Source organism: Corvus cornix, chromosome 2 (assembly GCF_000738735.6).
Source record: "Corvus cornix cornix isolate S_Up_H32 chromosome 2, ASM73873v5, whole genome shotgun sequence".
Taxonomy (NCBI): domain Eukaryota; kingdom Metazoa; phylum Chordata; class Aves; order Passeriformes; family Corvidae; genus Corvus; species Corvus cornix.
In genome coordinates this window covers 111,419,604-111,438,894 of record NC_046333.1, presented here as the reverse complement: position 1 = coordinate 111,438,894, position 19,291 = coordinate 111,419,604, and the positions used below count along the sequence as shown (strand labels likewise).

General features: G+C 41.2%; 1 protein-coding gene across 3 annotated transcripts in view; it reads left to right on the top strand.

Moving 5' to 3' along the window:
* Window positions 1–19,291, top strand: part of SELENOI (selenoprotein I) — a 56,410-nt gene that overhangs the window by 23,033 nt on the left and 14,086 nt on the right. For all 3 annotated transcript variants that reach the window (XM_039549801.1, XM_039549799.1, XM_039549800.1), the window contains 2 exons: window positions 4,412–4,680; window positions 13,977–14,085. In XM_039549801.1, the coding sequence (XP_039405735.1) occupies window positions 4,412–4,680; window positions 13,977–14,085 (378 nt within the window). The remainder of the gene's footprint in view (window positions 1–4,411; window positions 4,681–13,976; window positions 14,086–19,291) is intronic.

The following is a 19,291-nucleotide window of genomic DNA, read 5'->3' as shown; positions in this document are numbered from 1 at the left end:
GGCCACGTGCCAGGTCCTGCACCGGGTCACAACAACCCCAGGCAGCACCACAGGCTGGGGAAGAGTGGCTGGAAAGTGACCCAATGGAAAAGGACCTGAGGACGCTGGTTGACAGTGGCTGAACATGAGCAGGTGTGTGCCCAGGTGGCCAAAAAGGCCAATGGCATCCTGGCCTGCATCAGAAAGCTTTGTCCAGCAGGACGAGGGCAGCGATGGTCCCTCTGTACTCGGCACTGGTGAGGCCACACCTCGAATCCTGTGTTCAGTTCTGGGCCCCTCACTACAGGAAAGACATTGAGGCGCTGGGGCATGTCTGGAGAAGGGCAACGGAGCTGGGGAAGGGTCTGGAGCACAAATCCTATGAGGAGCAGCTGAGGTATCTGGGGATGTTTTGTCTGGAGAAAAGGAGGCTCAGGGGGAACCTTATTACTCTCTACAGCTACCTGAAAGGAGGCTGTAGCAAGGTGGGGGTTGGTCTCTTCTCTCAGACAATGATCAACAGGATAAGAGGGAATGACCTCAAGCTGTGCCAGGGGAGGTTCCTGATTGCTATCAGGAAGAAATTTTTATCTGGAAGTGTGGTTAAGCCTTGGAATGGGCTGCCCAGGAAGGTGGTGGAGTCATCACCCCTGGAAGGTGTTCAAGAAACTACTGGACGTGGCACTTAGAATTATGACTTAGTTGACATGGTGATGTTCAGTCAGAGGTTGAACTCAGTGACCTTGGAGGTCTTTCCCTTAATGAGAACCTTAATGAGTCTATTCTTTGATTCTAAATGTACCCTCTCCTTGGAGCTGTTTCTGGTGAGGCCATTGCAGCCATACATTTGTGTGCCATATTGGAGATCCTCAGGCTACGTACAGATGTGTTTTATGTTTAGGCTGCAGTGCTGTGTAAAGGGGCTGACCACTTTTGGAATCACACCCATGCATGTAGAGCCGTCTTGATTGACCTGGGGTATCCCCTTGGGCAGACATCTCCCTCTGCATTGTACATGCCTTGGCATTGCTATTCAATTGGTGAGATTGTGCCAAAATCTTCTTGTCTGGGATTTCTTTGTATTTGTACCATAAAAAGCAATGGGACAACCATCCTTTGTCAGATTTCTCCAGCCACTCTCTGTACTCAGAAGCAGTGGTTTCTTTTGTGAAAACCATTTTTTATGTCATTGTATGGAATTTAATGAAGTGACTATTATTTCATAAATTGGAATTACATATTGGAAGTGTTACTGTATGGCACCCCAGTAGGCACATGGGAAGTTCAGCTTCTGAGATTTTTAATGTAGATGGTATCTGCCAGTGAAGCCTGTAGTTCCCAATACTTGGAAGACAAGGAATATGATGCTGACAGTCAAAGCTATAATGAACTAATGTATATGTAGATTTTTATGTCTGCTGTCCAAGCCACTTCATGAAATATTTAGTCTCAGATTTAATTTTGCATGGCCAAAGTTTTCCCTCTGGAAGACTGCAAAGAGCCATAATAACTAACTAAATATGCAACTGTAATCTTTCTCAGCTTATTTTAATGACACAGTTACTGTCTCCAAATTCCCTAGCATGCTGTTCTTCCCCACCCCTGCTTTTTTAAGGTGGTTTGGTATCATTTCCTTTCCATGAAATAGAGTGCTCTTTGCTGTTACTTTGAATTCTACTCCTTAAAAGTTACATAAACTTCAATAAAACTGAATATTTATGAACTTTTGTGAGGGAGAATCATAATATAAGAATTCTAAAGCAATGGAAGTGTGAAACAGTGTATGTCCACTACTGAACACACACCATCACTGGCATGAATGATTTCAAACCGAAACCTAAACCAGAAAATATTTTCAGTCTCTCAAAAACCTAATGAAACTACATGGAAAATGTGGTTAAGGATTTCTGAAAATCCAATTTTATGTATGTGACATATAGTTCCTGTATTTTTCTTCATGACCATTATATTTAGAAGTACTGTATTTTATGCAACATTATAAGTCTCTTTTTAGAAAAACCAAAGTTTTTGCAAAATGAGAACCACTAGTTCACTGTGAGGTACATATTTTAGTATCTATATACTTGTGTGACAACCTAAAATTTATAAACAGACAAATCTTCTAACATTCTTATTTTAAATACTAACACCTGTGTAACTGAATTCTGCCTGATTTGGGATAGGTGTTCTTGGACTGTAAAACACCATAAACTCTTTAGGATTGTTTACATCCTTATTTCCTAGTTAAGTTTCAGAGATACTGTTTAATGAATGGAAGAATTTCTACTTCCATAGCAACACCATTCAAGTAACCTAAAACTTATACAGTTTTCTTTCAGCACATTTCAGAAAGATGCTGAAAATTCAGTGGAAATGTTAATAGAGAGAGAATGTGTCTCTAGAAGGAGGCAAGCTGTATTTGAAATCCTCTATGAGATATTTAAGTTTTAGAGTTGTGAGAACTGTCTCAAGAGATTTGTATTTTAGCGGAGGATAACTCACAGCTGCTTAGGTATTACAATAGAGATATAGTCTAAAATCTGCACAAAGTGAAATCCCATGTTTTCCTGGTTTAGATCTCTGAACTATATTTACATTATACAAAACTCATAGTACTGCCAAATAATCTGGAGAAGTAAGTAGTATATGATCTACAGCAGCTGTGGTGTCTTTGGTCTCACTATGCTGGGTTGTGTTCCTAGTCAGTTTTGGGTTATTAATGCCATCAATAGTTAATAATTGTTAGCTATAGCACCTTCCAAGTAATATAAAAAGGAAAAACATCTCCATTTTATTTTGAGATTCAAGACAACAATAAGTGATCTGTAGGGTTTGTTCTCTTTCCTAAGAGGTTCATCCTGCATCTTTGCACTTAAGAGGAAAATATTTCTATTTTTCTCCTGCACAGTCTCAGAAAAGAGACTAAGGGTATGGTTTGACTTTACAACTAAGAAAGGTTACAGCTTCTAGACCACCTTTCTCCTCCCTGCATTCACCATCCCTCCCTAGTGCCATCTCCCATGCATTTTGTACCATTCACAGCACCAATTCAGTGACCCACAAGAAAATGTAATGTTTGCTGACTTTCCGCCATCTGAACAGGCTGCAGGTTGCCCTGTTCGACCACAGTGAACTATCAGATCAACTCAAACCATACTGTCCAACTACACCCTCAGAGTAAGGTCCAGAACAGTGTTGGACCATTTTTCAAGCACTCAATACTAAAAGTGATCAGCACATAATGCACCTTAACTATAATGCATTCTTAGAATCATATAATTGTACATGTTGGAAAAGACCGTTAAGGTCATCACGTCCAACCATGAACACAGCACTGCCAAGTCCACCACTAAACCATGTCCCCAAGTCTGCACATCTTCCAAACACCTCCAGCAATGGTGACTCCACCTCTTCCCTGAGCAGCCTGTTCCAATGCTTGACAACTGTCTTGGTGAAGAAATTTTTCCCAATGTCCAGTGTGACCCTGGTCCCCTGGTGTGACCTGGGGCCATTTCTTCTTTTCCTGTCACTTGTAACCTGGGAAAAGAGACTGACCCCCATCTCACTAAAACCTCCTTTCACATAGTCGTAGAGAGTGGTAAGGCCACTCCTGAGCCTCCTTTTCTTCAGGACAGGAACCAGGACAAGAACCAGCTCCCTCAACCACTCCTCATAAGACCTGTGCTCCAGACTCTTCCCCAGCTCTGTTGCCCTTCTCTGGACACCTCCCAGCACCTCAGTGTCTTTCTTGTAGTGAAGGGCCCAGAACTGAACACAGGACTTGAGATGTGGCCTCACCAGTGCCGAGTACAGGATCGCTGCCCTGGTCCTTCTGGACAAAAGCTTTCTGATGCAGGCCAGGATGCCATTGGCCTTTTTGGCCACCTGAACACACTCTTGTTTGAAACTGAAAAACACTTTGAAATATATGGAGGCACAAATACAAATAAATTTTGTGAAATTTGCTCCTTGAAGCTGCCATGTAACTGTTAGTCATTGAGGTATTGAGCATCAAGCAACTTAAATGCCTTAGTGAATCTACCCCACAAGGCTCGAAGGGTCCACAACACCTATGGATGGGCAAGAAGCCCTATGGACACTTTTCAGCACTTGAAACTAATTGCAGGGACTGATGTAAAAGTGTTTCAAGACCACTGGGGGCAAGTAATTATGAGTGTCTTTCTAAAACTTATAAGGAAGGAGGCATTCAGTTTCAGAGCTAAGGACAGAAAAATTACTTGATAACTGGATCAAATATTTTATGAGCAGTTCTAACCTGTTGGCATTGAGGGGGCTGCTGTGCTTCAGTTTGCTGTCATGAGTGTAATTTTCCTGCATGTTATATATAGCAGTAGTGAAGTGTATGTGAAGAAAGCTACTCCTTTTGTTGTGCTCTAATTCCTTGTTTCTTTTCCTTTCTCAATCCTTCTAGACTCCATAGATGGGAAACATGCTCGAAGGACTCAGTCCAGTACTCCTCTGGGAGAATTATTTGACCATGGGCTGGATAGCTGGGCTACCTCCATTTTTGTTCTTTCTTTTTTTTCTGTCTGTTCCCGTGACAATGGGAAGACTGGAGTTTCTGTATATACAATGTATATATATTTAAGCATTGTCTTGTTTAACTTCATGTGTTCACACTGGGAGAAATATAACACAGGAGTTCTTTTTCTTCCTTGGGGATATGATATAAGCCAAGTGGTAAGTATTTATCATCCCTGTTTTGGTTTTGGTTTTTTAACTATGTAATTGTTTTCATAATATTAAAGCAATAGAAAAATGGAGCTCAAGGCAAATAAATTTGGCTGAGATATTGAAAAATGTGAAATTGCAAAGCCCTAAAAGCAATTCAGAAATATTTTCTGCATTTGCAATAAAGAGCTGCTCTTGAGCAAGTTGTCAGCATCAGAGATCCATTGCTGTGCAGGAGAAAAAAGGCTTGCAGCAAGCCTAGCAGCCAGACAGTGCCCATGAGAATGTCATTTAACTGCATTTGATTTGTGTATTAACGAAAATTACTGTGCTGTCTGAAGTCACAACCATTTTTTCCCTCAATACCAGGTTGCGAGGCACGATGTGAATTAGTCCAAGTAGTATCTGTTAACAGTAATTACCTAGTTATACACTACCAGACCTCAATTCTACCCCATTTTACAACAAATGTGGTGATGGAAATAGCCTTGTACCTATGCAGGGGGCATTAACTGTTGTCAAGTGAGTTCTACCTTTGAAAAAGAAGTCAGTCATCATGGATGTCAAAAAATCATAGACATTCAGTAACATGAATTACTTATCAGCCCACAGTCAGCACCAGCTGAGTTCTTGTCTGGTTTACAGCCCTATCTTGAGGTGGACCTCTTCAGAAACATGGCCAGGGCACCACAGTGAATGGTATCCTCAGTGCACAGATGAGTAACAGTATTAACCAGCACTTCCAAGGGCCCAGCACTGGGATTTCTCTGGGCTGGCTTATCTGTGTCTCAGAAAGCCAAGGTCTTGCAGCCTGAAGAGCACAGTCAGTCTTCTGAGCTTCCTGTCACAGGCACGAGATGAAAGGTGCAGCCAAATAATTGAAAAGAAGTTTGACAAATACTCAAATATGTGTTTTAATGGAAATACAGTATTCGAATTAATGGCTGCAGATGTATTGCTGTAAACATAATCAGAATCCAGTGGTTTGAGAACAACTCAGAGATGGTGGTCCAGCTGTGGTGCATCTGTGTTGTCCCCTAGAAAATAAGTTTTGGGAGAAGAAGTTGGCTCAGGACTAAGACATTAGGCAGCCAGCTGGTGTGCAAGTTTCAGCCATGTCTGTGTAAGGCTTCTTTGTGAAGTTCTTCCAGCAGGAGAGGAATAGCCTATTTCACTTGTTGCTCAGATGATCACTGTACATGTGAATGTTTAGAAAGCTCTGCTGGATTGCTACAGCATCCAAAGTGTATTAGTGGTTAAGTCTGGGAATGGATATCAACTAGCAGAGCAGTACTGTTAACTCTGTCAGTGCCTGTTAGTGACCTGTGCCTGTGGCACTGTTTGCCTGTGGCACTGTTTGCCTGTGGCACTGTTTTCTCATCTGGGAAATAATGGGATTAATATTTCCCTGCCTGACAGATTTTTGGCAAGGCTGAATATCAGTAAAGTTTGTAAACTGCTTTGATTAACTGGGATGGAAGGTGATAACAAGTGCTGTTTCCTGTTCCCCTCTGATGCTGAACTGCTGTCCTGCTTACTTGCTTTCTAGTACCTTCTGTGATGACTTGGTTACAGTCAAAGTGATAAGCTTGTAAATGTAAGGATTTTTTTGTGCTATTTAGCACAGTCATCAGAAGTGGTGGAAGACTGTACTATTGAAAACCCTGTATGTCAGTTTTCCCATCTGTAAAAAATAGCTGTTGTAGTTGTGATTGCCTATGAACAAAGAGAAGGCAGGATTTGTAGATCAAGCTAGGTTTTTTTCCATTAGTCTAAACCACATTACATGCACACCAGAAAGTACATAATGTATTTTTTTCCAGCTCTACTAACTAGTCTAGTAAAATATCTTAATTCCCCTAAAAATGTGTCCTTGTTTTGTAAACCCATTCAGCAAATTTGACATGATACATGCACTATCATCTCCTGTAACTTGGAGGATACTGGGGAAAATAGCAAATGGCTGATGATGAGTGAGAAAGGTAATGTTTTCTTTTGCTGCTGCTTCTCTGCCAGGCATTCCCACAGTCACATTTAGAGGCAGAGAGTAGAAGCACTCACTAGCTGCTTCAAGACTGATTCACAATGTTTAGTTCAGTATTTCCTCCATGGCATTCCTAGCTGGATTGCTGCAGGAATGTGCCTCTCTGTCCTGTCTTCAGTAATTTCACCTACAACTTGATGCTGTTGCATTGACACGTCAGATGCTCAGGTGATTAGTTCCCTGCTTCTGCTTTTAAATTTGATGGTAGCCAGGAAGTTTGGACTTTGTTATCACCCCAGAACTCAAGAAAAACATTAGTTACTGTAAGTGTTCAAATAGAGGACTGATGGCCTTAATGAGCACTTAGCTGGCATGTGGCTCCCAGGACGCTGCTGCTGAGTCAGCTCCTCGGTGCATAAGCACAGACAGCCCCGCTCACGGGCTCTGCCTTAGCTGGGGTAGAAAAAGAGCTGCTGTTCCTCTTGAAAAAAATACCTTGTTGTAGACAGAGAGATCTGTGGGACTTATGCACATCACGTTTTTCTGTGACTTGATGAGTCATCAGAACTGGTAACCCAATTACACTAGCTGGGCTGTAATTGGCACTCCAATTAGCTTTGATTACAGCAGACAACCATTTACAGGAAGCTGTGGTTTGTAAACTTGAAAAATGGCTGTAATGTGTCTGAGAGATGCTTGGTCAGAGGACTGTTACATTTGTGGATCCAGAATCAAGGTGGCAGCAAATGCAGCAAGGAAAGCTATTCCTGTCTCTCCTCCCTCCCGCACAAGGATCTATCCTGTGCTGATTCCTGAGTAGCAGAAAAAGGTGCAGGGAGAGGAGCCTCTGTACCATAGCATCTAGACAATTTTCGTACACTTTTGAGTAAGCACACCTATTGGAAACCCCAAAAGTCCAAAGAAAAGGCTAAAAAATAAACTTCTGCTATGATCTGTGAGAAATTCCCTTGGATACATCTTGTGAAAACGAAGACTTTTATTTTTGTCACAAGGCTAACCAAAGAAAGCTAGTATCTGCAAATTAAGTTTCTTGCAGAAAAAAAAAAAAAAGACAAAACTTTCCTGAGAAATTAAAATTTCTGGCTTCTTGCCATATGTTAATTTTCACAGACATCCTCTTGTTTTGTTTAAAAAAAAAGTCTGTTTTCTTTCTGAAGAATTTAATATTACCCTAATTAAATACTCACCTAATCCTGCTGTTGCTTTTCATAAGCCACTGCAGCTGAGTTCATGGCAGGGGAACAAAGTACTAATTTTTCCTTAATATGATGTAACGATACCTCTGCTCCATTGGTGCTGCCTTAAGTGTAATGGGAGATACCCTTTATATACTTAATTAAAAATTCAGAAGTGAAGAGCTGAGTGAGAGCTGCAGTGACCCAGACAATTCCACTCTCCTTCCTCTCCCTCTCCCCATCCAAGGGCAAGCTCAGAAGAAGCACAAGCAGCAAGATCCTAAAGGTGACAGGCAGCTCTCTCTGGCCCAGCCCTTGCCCTGCAAGGAGAGGATGAGCAGAAATCCTACCTGTAGGGAGAGTCATGCCTGAAGGGATGGGTATTGGACCATGAGCCCCAGGGTTTCAGTTTGAGATGCTTTCCCAGCTGCTTCTGCCCGATGGCTTTGGACAGTACCACCTAGAGCCTCTGGGAGAACTCTCTGCCTGCCTTGAACTCTGAATAAATTACGTACACGATGCCCCTAGCAACTGAAACATTGTAGAACTTCCTTTTCTCCTTCCTTTCAGTCAAAGCTGGGGAAGGTTTCTTTCGTGGATGCCATATACCACGTTTTCTTTTGGCAAGCTTTTTTACAGAACTCATGCTGAAATATGTTTCATATGACCTTTTCCAGGGATGTGCCGTGGCAGCCAGTGTTTCAGGAACTGGCAGAGAAATCCCAAACAATACAAGTGCACATCACATCTGGAAAAAAATTCTACCTCTTCTGAGGGGCAAAAAACCTTGTCTATTAAAAGGCAAGATAAGGATGCAAATATGTTGTTCTTTGGTCACATTATCAGGATTCACAATTTAATTTCAGTTGAAAGGATATTCACGTTCAGAGCTTTTTTAATTTGAAGTGTCTGTGGAAAGCATAGCCTTTCTTGTGAAGAAAAAATATTGTTACTTAGTTCCAAAGTTGGAGCACAATGGAATTGTTGAAGTAAGAGAACTGATAGCAGTGAGGAAGCAGTGCTGGCCAGACCGTGGTGTCTGCTTCAAGCTGCCTCCGGACATGGCTGGAAACTGATCTCAATACTCAGTTGAGGGAAACCCCATGGTGTATCCATGTGAAATCTGAACAGAAGAACCTGCTGTGCACAGGCTTTTCCTGCAGCAGAGTGCTCCATTCTTAACCATTTGATTATAATTCCCCTTTCTTAATTAATTAATTAATCATCCACACATTTAGCTATTTATCTATAATGTCTAAATGCAAAGTGATCTTCTTAGGTAGAATTTTTCAAAGTCTAAGATTTACAGCCTTCAGCTATTTATTGAAAGGAAAAAACTGAGGAAAAAAAAATAAAATGGAAAAATTGCACATCACATTGAAGTTAACTGCTATTGAAATAGCTTGTAGGAAATAATTCTTACTCTTTTAGGCAAGTGTCACACTCATTATGAGAAAAATAAAGTAGCCTTGTATTTTAAATGACTGTTTCCTAGATGTTTATTTTGAGCACTGTGTTAATGGAAAATATTTCAGCACATGAACAATTAATGCTATAGCAATATGCTATTGAAATTTAATATTACAGTAAAATTAATGTCATATTTTTGTGGAATCATAAAGAATTTAAAGGCATATCCACATTTTTTTAAAAGATGACAAAATATTTGATTTTTTTTTCACCATGTAGAATATCACACAGCATACTAAATGTGCCTGTGTGTAAAACAGAAATGGTAAATCAATGGTAAGAAAAAAGAATGTATGTACACACAAAATCTAAAATATTGTGGTCACAAAACCTATACCTGAAATAGTGGAAAGACATGAAAGAGATGCTGATTTAAAAATATCCAATGTTTTAGAGAGCAGGTAAGAGGCTAGAAGGTAGAAGACCTTGAGGGGTTATACTGCCTTATGTATACACAGAACTTTCCCAATGCCACATCAAAGAATTATTCTGATTTTACACAGGAACAAATGTGACTATGTCTCTGTTATTTACAAAATTTTGGCAAGATAGGGAGTCCCTGCTCAGAATCCAGCTGTCCTGCTCTCAGCCATATCAAAGAGCCTACAAATTAACACCTTGTGTTTCCACATTTTTCTCAGCATAAGTATTCCTCATACTCATAGACAAGGTCTTGTCAAGCCAAAAATACTCCTGGTCAGATGCTGCAGAGAGATGGAATCCCAGATTGTATCTGTCTACACTACCTTGCTATATAGTTGTCACTTGTGTTAATGTGGTGGGCTGGATGTCACCAAAGCTGCCCTATCACTCCCCTCTGCAACTGGACAGGGGAGAGAAAATAATAATGAAAGGCTCATGAGCTGAGAGAGGGACAGGGAGAGACCACTCATTAATTACTATAATGGGCAAAACAGACTCAGCTTGGGGATAATAATTGAATTTATTATGAACCAAAATCAAAGCAGGATAATGAGAAGTAAAACAAATCTTAAAAACACCTTTCCCCCACTTCTCCCTTCTTTCTGGGCTCTACCTCCACTTCCCTACTGGCACAGGGAGACAGGGAATGGGGGTTATGGTCAGTTCATCACAGGTTGTTTCTGCTGCTGCTCAGAGGCAGGAGTCCTTCCCCTGCTTCAGTGTGGAATCCCTCCCATGGGAGACAGTTCTCCATGAAGTCCAATGTGAGTCCATCCCACAGGCTACAGTTCTTCATGAACTGCTGTAATGGGGGTACCTTTCCATGGGTACAGTCATTCAGCCTGCTCCAGTGTGGGTCCCCCACAGGGTCACAGGTCCTGCCAGGAAACCTGCTCCTGTGGGGGCTTCTCTCTCCACGGGTCTGCAGATCCCTGCCAGGACCCTGCTCCAGCACAGGCCTCCCACAGGTTCACAGCTCTCTCTCTCAGGCACCCACCTGCTCCTCATGGGCTGCAGGTGGATCTCTGCATGCCCATGGGTGTCCTTGGGCTGCAGGGGCACAGCTGCCTCACCATGGGCTGCAGGGGAATGTCACCTCCAGTGCCTGGAGCATCTCCTCCCCCTCCGTTCCACTGACCTTGTTGTGTACAGGGCTGTTCCTCTTGCATATTCTCACCCCTTTCTTCTCTGGCAGTAATTACAACAATTTCCTTTTAAAATATGTTGGCCAGTGGTGGGTCCATCTATGTCTGGTGTTAGCTCTGCTGGACATGGGAAAAGTTTGTAGCAGCATCTCACAGAAGCCACCCTTGTAGTCCCCCTGCTACCAAAAACTGGCCACACAAACCAAATACAATTATTTAATTTGGACTTCTCATTTTACAAAAGGCTGCAATTATTTTTACTTGCTGAAGACTACACTTATATCTGAAAAGTACTAAAGCTAGTTGATAGTAGAGAGATAAGTAAAAAATTTGGCCATCTTTTCTTAAGTAGAATTATTCAGTTGCACTTAGGAACACTGCTTTACTTTTACTTTTTTTTTTAACCAGCAGTGCCTCTAAAACAGTTTATACAGCTGATTAACAGACTTAGGTTTTGCTAATAATTTTGACAATCTTCAATTTTTTCCTAGTATACCTTGGATCAAGGGACACAGCCATTTTCTTATCATTCCTTTCTAAAGATGGTGTGCTTTCTAAAGCCAGAGACTGCTTTAGAAAGCTGCTTTTTAAAGCAGGAGACTGCTTCACTCTAGTCAGAGTCCTTAAAAAACAATATACCAAAATTTTGAAGCCAAGGAGTGGTTTTTTTTCATATGCTACATCTGATAAGTAAGAGGCAATCTTGACCTGGGAGTCTTGCATCACCAAATCCCAGGGCAGGGCATTCCCTGTGAGAGCCCATTGCACCCGCACTCCCGTTCCTAGACATGCGCTGACATCTGACAGTGATGCTCATGACTGCCCTGCCAAAAGTACTGACTGCAATAGTGCTTAATACTGAAGTTCCTCTTTTATCACTTGCCAAAAATGTCTGTTCAGGATTCAATGTGTGAGGGTAAATTCAGGCTCCATCAAAGCCAGTTGGAGTTCTGCCATCAACTTTGATGGGGTCAGGATTCCATCCATCATGTCTTATGGGTAATATAATACAATTTCTTCAGGAAGCCAAATGTTAGCTCTGATGTAGTGGATTGCAAAACCCATTATAAGTGTCCTTCACACTGACCAAAATTTGACTCACTGTCTTCAGTGGCCTGAGACATAATGACACTCAGTATTGCCTGCTCTTCCCTGCTGCAGATCTGTTGTGCTGCTGGTTCTTGCAGAGGCATTTCAAACATCAGTGTTTGCAGTTCCACAATGCCAAATCCAAGCAAAACCTCTTAGAGATCTACATACTGATGACACTGAACTGTGCCATAAATCAAATCCCTCCTGATGGGAGAGAATTTTTTAAAATCCTTGCAAGGAGTTTCAAAAGATAAACCGAGACTTTTCCTTGAGTTTCAATGCTGCCGGATAGTTGTTCCTTAAGTCTTACCAGACAAACAGAGCCACTAGCATGACCCAGGTACAGCATAGAGCACAGAAAGCAGGAGAGAAGTCTAATTATCAAGATTTACATGGCCTTTTAAAGATAATTTAACCAATAGTTACTAAAAATATATATTATTTTCACTTTCCTACCAATTATTCAGTAACACGGGCAGGAACTGCGGAATTCTCTATCCAATCATCCCAAACTACTTTTACTGCAGAATATGGAGTAGTAAAAGAAGAAGAGAGAAAGTTCAGAGAACAACAACAATCCTCCATTTTGATGTTTTTTACTCTTATCTATTTACTACAAAGAGAAACCCAAAACCTCAACATTTTTCACCCTGTGACAGTCTTACATAGTAGTCTATCACCTAATTCACACCACTGTATTTTCTAGTTCTTGTCTCATCGTTGGTAATTTTTTCCAAGGTTGGAGGTTAAAACAGTGCTGTTCAGGGGGGCAAGAACCCTTAAAAACAGGCAGAGAAATATTCTCAGCACCCTGGGTTCCTACAACTGACAGGGCAAGAATCTTGATTTTAGATACAGAGAAGTAAATGAAATAAAATGTAGTATTATCTACGTGTAATGGAAGTTTAAGCAACATCAGCATTCTGCTCTTAATCTGTGATCTTAGAAAGCCCATTAATTAACAAAGAGGTTTTCAGAGTATCTTTGAGTTAAAATTTAATAGAAGACTAGAAATGTGTTTGTTGAAGTTAAAATGGAGAAAACACATAACATAGAAAAAATTAGTATAAAAAGAACCTAAATAAGAAATAGTAAAATCTGTAATACAAGTCAAGCTGGAAAGCGTTTTTCATCCCAGAGTAAGAAGCTGTATTGAGTGGAAAATATTAAGGTTACTGAGTGTTACCTGGGAATAAGTTGATGAATATGCAGTTTTCTAAATGGCATTGTAATTAACATAGTCGTTTTAGTTTAGAGCTAATGTAGCATGAAACATACAGCCCCTTATGGGTCCTGTGGCAAAACTAAACAGCTGAGAACAAACCAGCAGTCCCTCTAGCTGGGTGCTCATGAGTCTTGTGTATGTGTCCTTTCACTCCTAGTGACATCTGTGTGATTATTTTTGTGTGTCCTGTAATGATGTTATCTGTCAAATTAAAAATCAGGGAAGACTTCATCTCCTTCCCATTCTTTTTATTTCTTCACATTCCACTGAATGTTTTTATTATTTTTTATTATTATTTTAGGTGAGCTTAGGGTTTTTCTCCCCCCCTTCAGTTATTCTGATATGATCAGTTCAAGGGGCAGAGCTGCAAAAATAACCACATTGCTAATTCTGAAGTCTGTATCCAAAGACAGGGGAGTGCATGTAGAGTGGGGAGAGCTGGCATTAAGAGTGGATTTAGAACTTAGGTGTTTTGAAAAGGTAAGTCAGTAATCCTTACCACATACAAACAGATGCACACATCACCAGGGAAGTTACTTGCTTACCATATTTCGTACATTTAAAATAAATAATTCTATTAGTGACCCTGAAGGTTGCTTCACCGCTTAGAAGTAATTGTTTTGGCATGGCAGCAGAAGGTAAAGCAGAGACAGGAGGTAAATAACAGATTTTTTTTTTTTTTTACCTTTGCATTTGTATTAAGATGATAAGTGAAATTCTGGGCCTTTAGAAGAAAAGGATTGAAAATAAGTTATCTGTTTTTTCTATAGGTATTAATAGCAGCGTATCTGCTCACTGGGGCTGTTGGTGTGGAAATCTGGCAGGAGCCTTTGCTATTTGGTTATTATATTACAGATGCATTAGTAATCCTGCTTATAGGTAAGTGTACAGATCTATGCAAAAGTGTACTGCTTTTTAATTATTTTGATTTGCTATTTTTTACGTTTCCTTTTTTTTTGTTGTTTTCCTTTTGTAAGTGTTGGCTAGTCCAAAACTACATGAAAAAAGATGATTAAAAGAGCTAATACTGGAAAATTTTTAAGAGTAGATAATTCTGGCAAATTTTTTCCTCACTGAGTTACTGCACACAAATAATATAGAAAATACTCCTTATCTGCACGTGCACTTCAGTGCAGTGTGCTGGCTGGCTGGGCTCCCAAACTCTCAGGAACTCTTCATGTCACTCAGGTAAAATGTCACTTACATTTATGTATATTCTAAGTTTAATGTTTTGGCCTGGAGCACACTATGTTCCAAAACATTATGAACAGAAGGAATGAAGACATTATTTAAATAACTTTACATGCACAGCTGTAAATATGAATAAAAGCCAGGTAGTTTCTAAGCTCTTTAGAATTCCTTTGCAAACAGAAGAGATTCATACACAGCAATAGCCTATTTGCTCATTATTTGATACCGTCAGTGTAGTTTGAAATGAGCATTGAATGTTTTTTGACTGCTATATCAAGACTGAGAACAAGAGCCGTTACATTTTAATGAGTTAAAAACGTAGAAGTCTTAGCTGAAAATCTGTGTATGCAAAATGGCTTTGATAAGTTGCTTGGAAGGTGGAGAAATTAGCATATACATTTTGGGATTTTTATATGAGCATAGAGGTGGTGAGAAGAGGGTACCAAAATACTGTTTGACACAAATACCGTAGCCTTACATCCCAAGAAACGTCTTCTGCCCTTGAGCCAAATGGAGGACTTGGCTATAGGTGCTCACCTCATGTTAACTTGATAGGAGCCACCTGAGCATTTTGGACGGGGGGGGGACTTTGAATCTGCTGCACTGATAGGTTCCCTCATCACCCTCTCCTATGGCAAGATCTTTAGCAGGTACCACCTCCTGCCCCAGCAGTTTCCCAGAATTCCCAGATTAGAAATGCATTCAGGGTGTGCTTTCTAATGAGCAGCATGTGCAAGGGCATGGTTTTGTGCTTTACTCAGAGTGTAAAACCAACAGTGTGTGACCAAGATTATACAGTCTTTTTCTAGTCAGGCCTGATGAAAAGAAAGAAAGAAAGGAAAGGGGAAAAGACAGTGGATGGCTTTTCAATAGTGATTCAGTGAAAATTTTTCATCTTTGACCGACGTGTAGCTGTAGACAGGGAGTGATCTCTGCTCTTGGAGCAGCACTGCAAGCCCAGGGGAGATGGATGCTGGCTCACTCAGAAGGGGCAGGTTAGGGCAGCTTCAGGTGCTAGCCAGGGCCAGCCCACTGAGGATGCTTGTTCTGTGCTACCCCACACATCAGTGCTTTGGTTCCTGTCACTAAGGCACATGACATCAGGGAGTACTCTGATGGCTTTCCTTGCACTTGGGAAGCCACAGATGAAGGTTTAATTCAAACTGTTCAACATAGTAGGAACATTTGTGGAAGGGAAGCATTTCAGTGTTATCAGATCTGCAGGCTTGAAGATTCTTTTCCATATTCTATCAGAACCAGCTGCAAAGCAAGGTCTGATAGACTGTTCCATTACTATTAGAAAGAAGTACTGCTTCTGTCTTCTGTGGTATGCTTGTATGAAAGGATTTGTGAGCACAGAATAGTATTTCTTCCATCATTGTCCCAAGCAGAGTAGGCTTAAGTAGGAGCCAAAAGGTTTCTCCAAAAACTTTGTCTCTAGCACACTATCCACAATGACAACTTTTGCAACTTAGTTGAAGTTAAATATGGGTTTAAAGTATGCAAAAAATGGTCTTGATTGACTTTATATTACAGAATCAACACAGTGCTTAATAAATCTCTTAGAAACAGACACTAAATTTAAATATTAAAAAAGTAGAATCCTTCCACTAAGGATCATGCTGGTCCTGAAAGCACTGCCATTTCACATTTGAATCTCAGCTCAGCAGTAGGGATTAAGGTGGTTATCATTGGATAGCCTGTGTGCAGTGACTAGGGATATGTAAAGGTTTTAGAATCTCATGGTAAATTGCAGGACCCCACTGTGACTGCAGAAAAAAGTACCCGTGTAACCTACACCAAAGGCTGAGCAGCCAGGAATATTCAATTATTCTCTCCCTTAGAGAGACTGCAGCAAGTGTGTTTTGCTCAGCCAGAACCATTTGTATCAGAGAGCCCACTCTGGCTTGCTCAGTTAAATGCCTTTGTGGCTAGTTAAAAACAAAGTGGGCCTCTGATGCTTTTTACAAGCTCGTTTCCCAGGATCCTGAGAGGAGCCATTAAACCCTAACTGGCTGTCCTTAACCATCTGGTGGCATTTAGTAGTCACTAGTGGTCCTTCTAACAACAAACCTGTAGCTGCTCCATCAATACCTGGCATTTGTTTGGTGCTTTTACAGTTCTGTACACAACAGGAGTTCAGCTGCTGAGCCCTCGCATCTCGGAGAGCAGCTGGGCTTTAGCTCATACCTTCGGTGGTGGGAAGGAATCCAAAAGAGATGCACAAGAGTGCTTTTCAGATGTCTTTCCTGGAGTTTTCTGGGAAAAAAAAATAGCCCATGTATAACCTAAGGATGAACTCTGCAAAAGCACCTCCTCAGAGGAAGCTGTGGTATCATCACGTGACACTCACTCATTGAAAATAATGGAGTTTTTATCAGGTGCCAGAACACACAAAGATATACATAAAAGTACAGCAATACTGGTGTTTAGATTAGATGTTTTAGGAAAGAGAGCTTTATGTGTGTTCCTGGGAACTGTCTGGCACACTGTGAACACCTGTAGGAAAGCCAAGTCTTGAGCTGCTGAGTAGTGACCTCAGAGGACTACCCTGTGAAACAGAGAAACTCCGGCATAGTATTTTATGGGAATTTGTCAGCTACCCAGCAAACATGATCCCATAATTTTCACTGGCAGCGAATGCAATTCCATCCTTCAGCTCCAAAACACACACCTATCTGGACACTGAACCAATGAGGAAGGTCCTTCTCCTGTTTCCTGAGCATGTTGACCTGGCTGCTAGGCAGAAATGCCTTTTCTCTCCCAGCACCGGAGCAGACAGACCCTTTTAAAGTTATGTGCCTGTGTGCTCATCTGGAGCTAATTACTTCTGCACTCATCAGGGCTCCTGTGGATGACCCTCCAAAAGCTCTCTTGGGATTTAACCACAACTGTCTCATAGCATTATTTGGCTAACAATGGTCCCTTCAAAGGGCAGCACTGGGGTGAGAGCTATCATTTATTTTCACCCCTCCAGGGCATCCCAAATGCCTAACATTCCCTGTCACTCTGCTATCAGGTTGAGAGCAATATAAAATATTTACAATAAGCATTATAAAGCAGTCAGTCCTGCACATAAATTCTAGTACCACAAATGATGCTGTAGACTTTGTAAGAAGATTTTAACTGACAGGTAGGCATCTGTAGTTCAAGAACAGCATTACTAATTGATGATGGTTTCTGTCTCACGTTGCTGTTAAGTGACCTGTAGGTGCATGCTCTGCATGAAGCATTTCCCATGGGAAATGCCCATTGGGACTTTCATACTTGCTCTGTATGAGACAAATTTTATAATGTCTATAAAAATTTGAGTTCAGGCTACAATCCTTTCCTCACTGGAGACATGCATCTTACTGGAAATTTCTTTCACTGTATTAAATTTGTTCAGAATTGACTGAGGGCTTGGAAGTTGTGGTGGGATGTACAAACAAGCAGTGTTAGCACATCAGCTGCATTCCTTAGGAAGGCAAGTTGGAAAAACTGGCTGCACTCCTGGACTCCTGGATGCACAGAGAGTTTCCTGCTCCTCCTCAGTCTTAATTGCAACCACAAGAATAGGCTTTGTGGGAAAAGGATCACTTAAGCATGGAGTGGATATGTTATACTTCGTCAGTGTGTGGCACACGGGGCAGGCTATTCTGTAATCCAGTCATGGTGTCACGTTTGAGTCCACTGCGTGTGGTCAACAGTGCCCAGATCTGGCTACTGAAGCCTGTGGCAAAGCTGAGACAAGTTTTCAAAGTGCAGGTTTGAACATGAAATGTGAATTGAGTATTAACATCTGTCACAGATCTGAAACTTGAACTATGTTTTAGAGATGGGGCCAAAACATTCAGAATTTTTTCCTATGATGTGCATGGGTTTGGGTTCTATGCTGACTTCTGCAGAGTGTTTTCCTCGAGGTCACTCTTCTCTGAGTTACTTAAGTATATAACATGAGGAGTAAAAACATAAATTAAAAGCAACAAAAAACTAACAATGAGGCCAAGCTGTAACATTTGAAACATGCCAATTATTTGAACTCCATCATAGTGGGAAAGCACAGTTATCCATCTAAAACAGTGCCTTGTACTTACACTGTGTTACATCCTGTGTATCAAAGGAGGATACACAAGTCCTTGCCATGGGTGTTCATACAGCAGTCTGCCCCTTTTTCAGTGTCAGAAAATGTTTAGGAGGCCAAGGTCAAATAATTGTTTCTGCCCCCTGTGGAATGAGAAGTCATCCTGTAGAGATTTCCTATAGCTCCCATTTATCATGCGAAGCGGCTGATGGATCTGCCCTAGTGATGACTTGCTGAATGATTAAACATTAAGTGATATGTTTTCAAAATGTTATTGCTCCGACAGGCTTTGACCAGTCCTGTTTGAGAAGTGTGGTTAACATGAGTTGGCTTCTACGTGTCTGTCACCAATTTAACATTTATTAAGGCATTGTTGTGACAGATTGTAACGAGGCTTCGTTAAAGTAAAGGGTGTGAAATACTCACCTGTCACTTGAGATATACATTTAAGAAGCCACTGAGTTCATGTTCGGAGTAACTCCTCTGAACCAGTCAGAACAATAACCCAGAAAAGCAGAGCGCTCGAGGCCGGAGGCAGAGCAGTGTCACGGGATGCTGATTACAGGTGGGAATGAGTTTGGTGGTGTTAAGCTGTGAGGAGTCACTTTAGGGACGCTGGGAGCCCCAGGAGAAGGTCAAACAAGGGAGCTTGCCTGGCAGAGTCCCTCTGGAAGTCAGCCTGGGCTTGTCAAATAAAGGCACTGTTTCTCTGGTGTTTAATTCTTGCTGTGCCCAGAAACAGAATGATGTGTGAACAGAACTACATCAAAGAAGCAGCTACATCCATAAACCAGTTCTTCAGTCTGTACTAAATGCCTCTGAATGCTAATG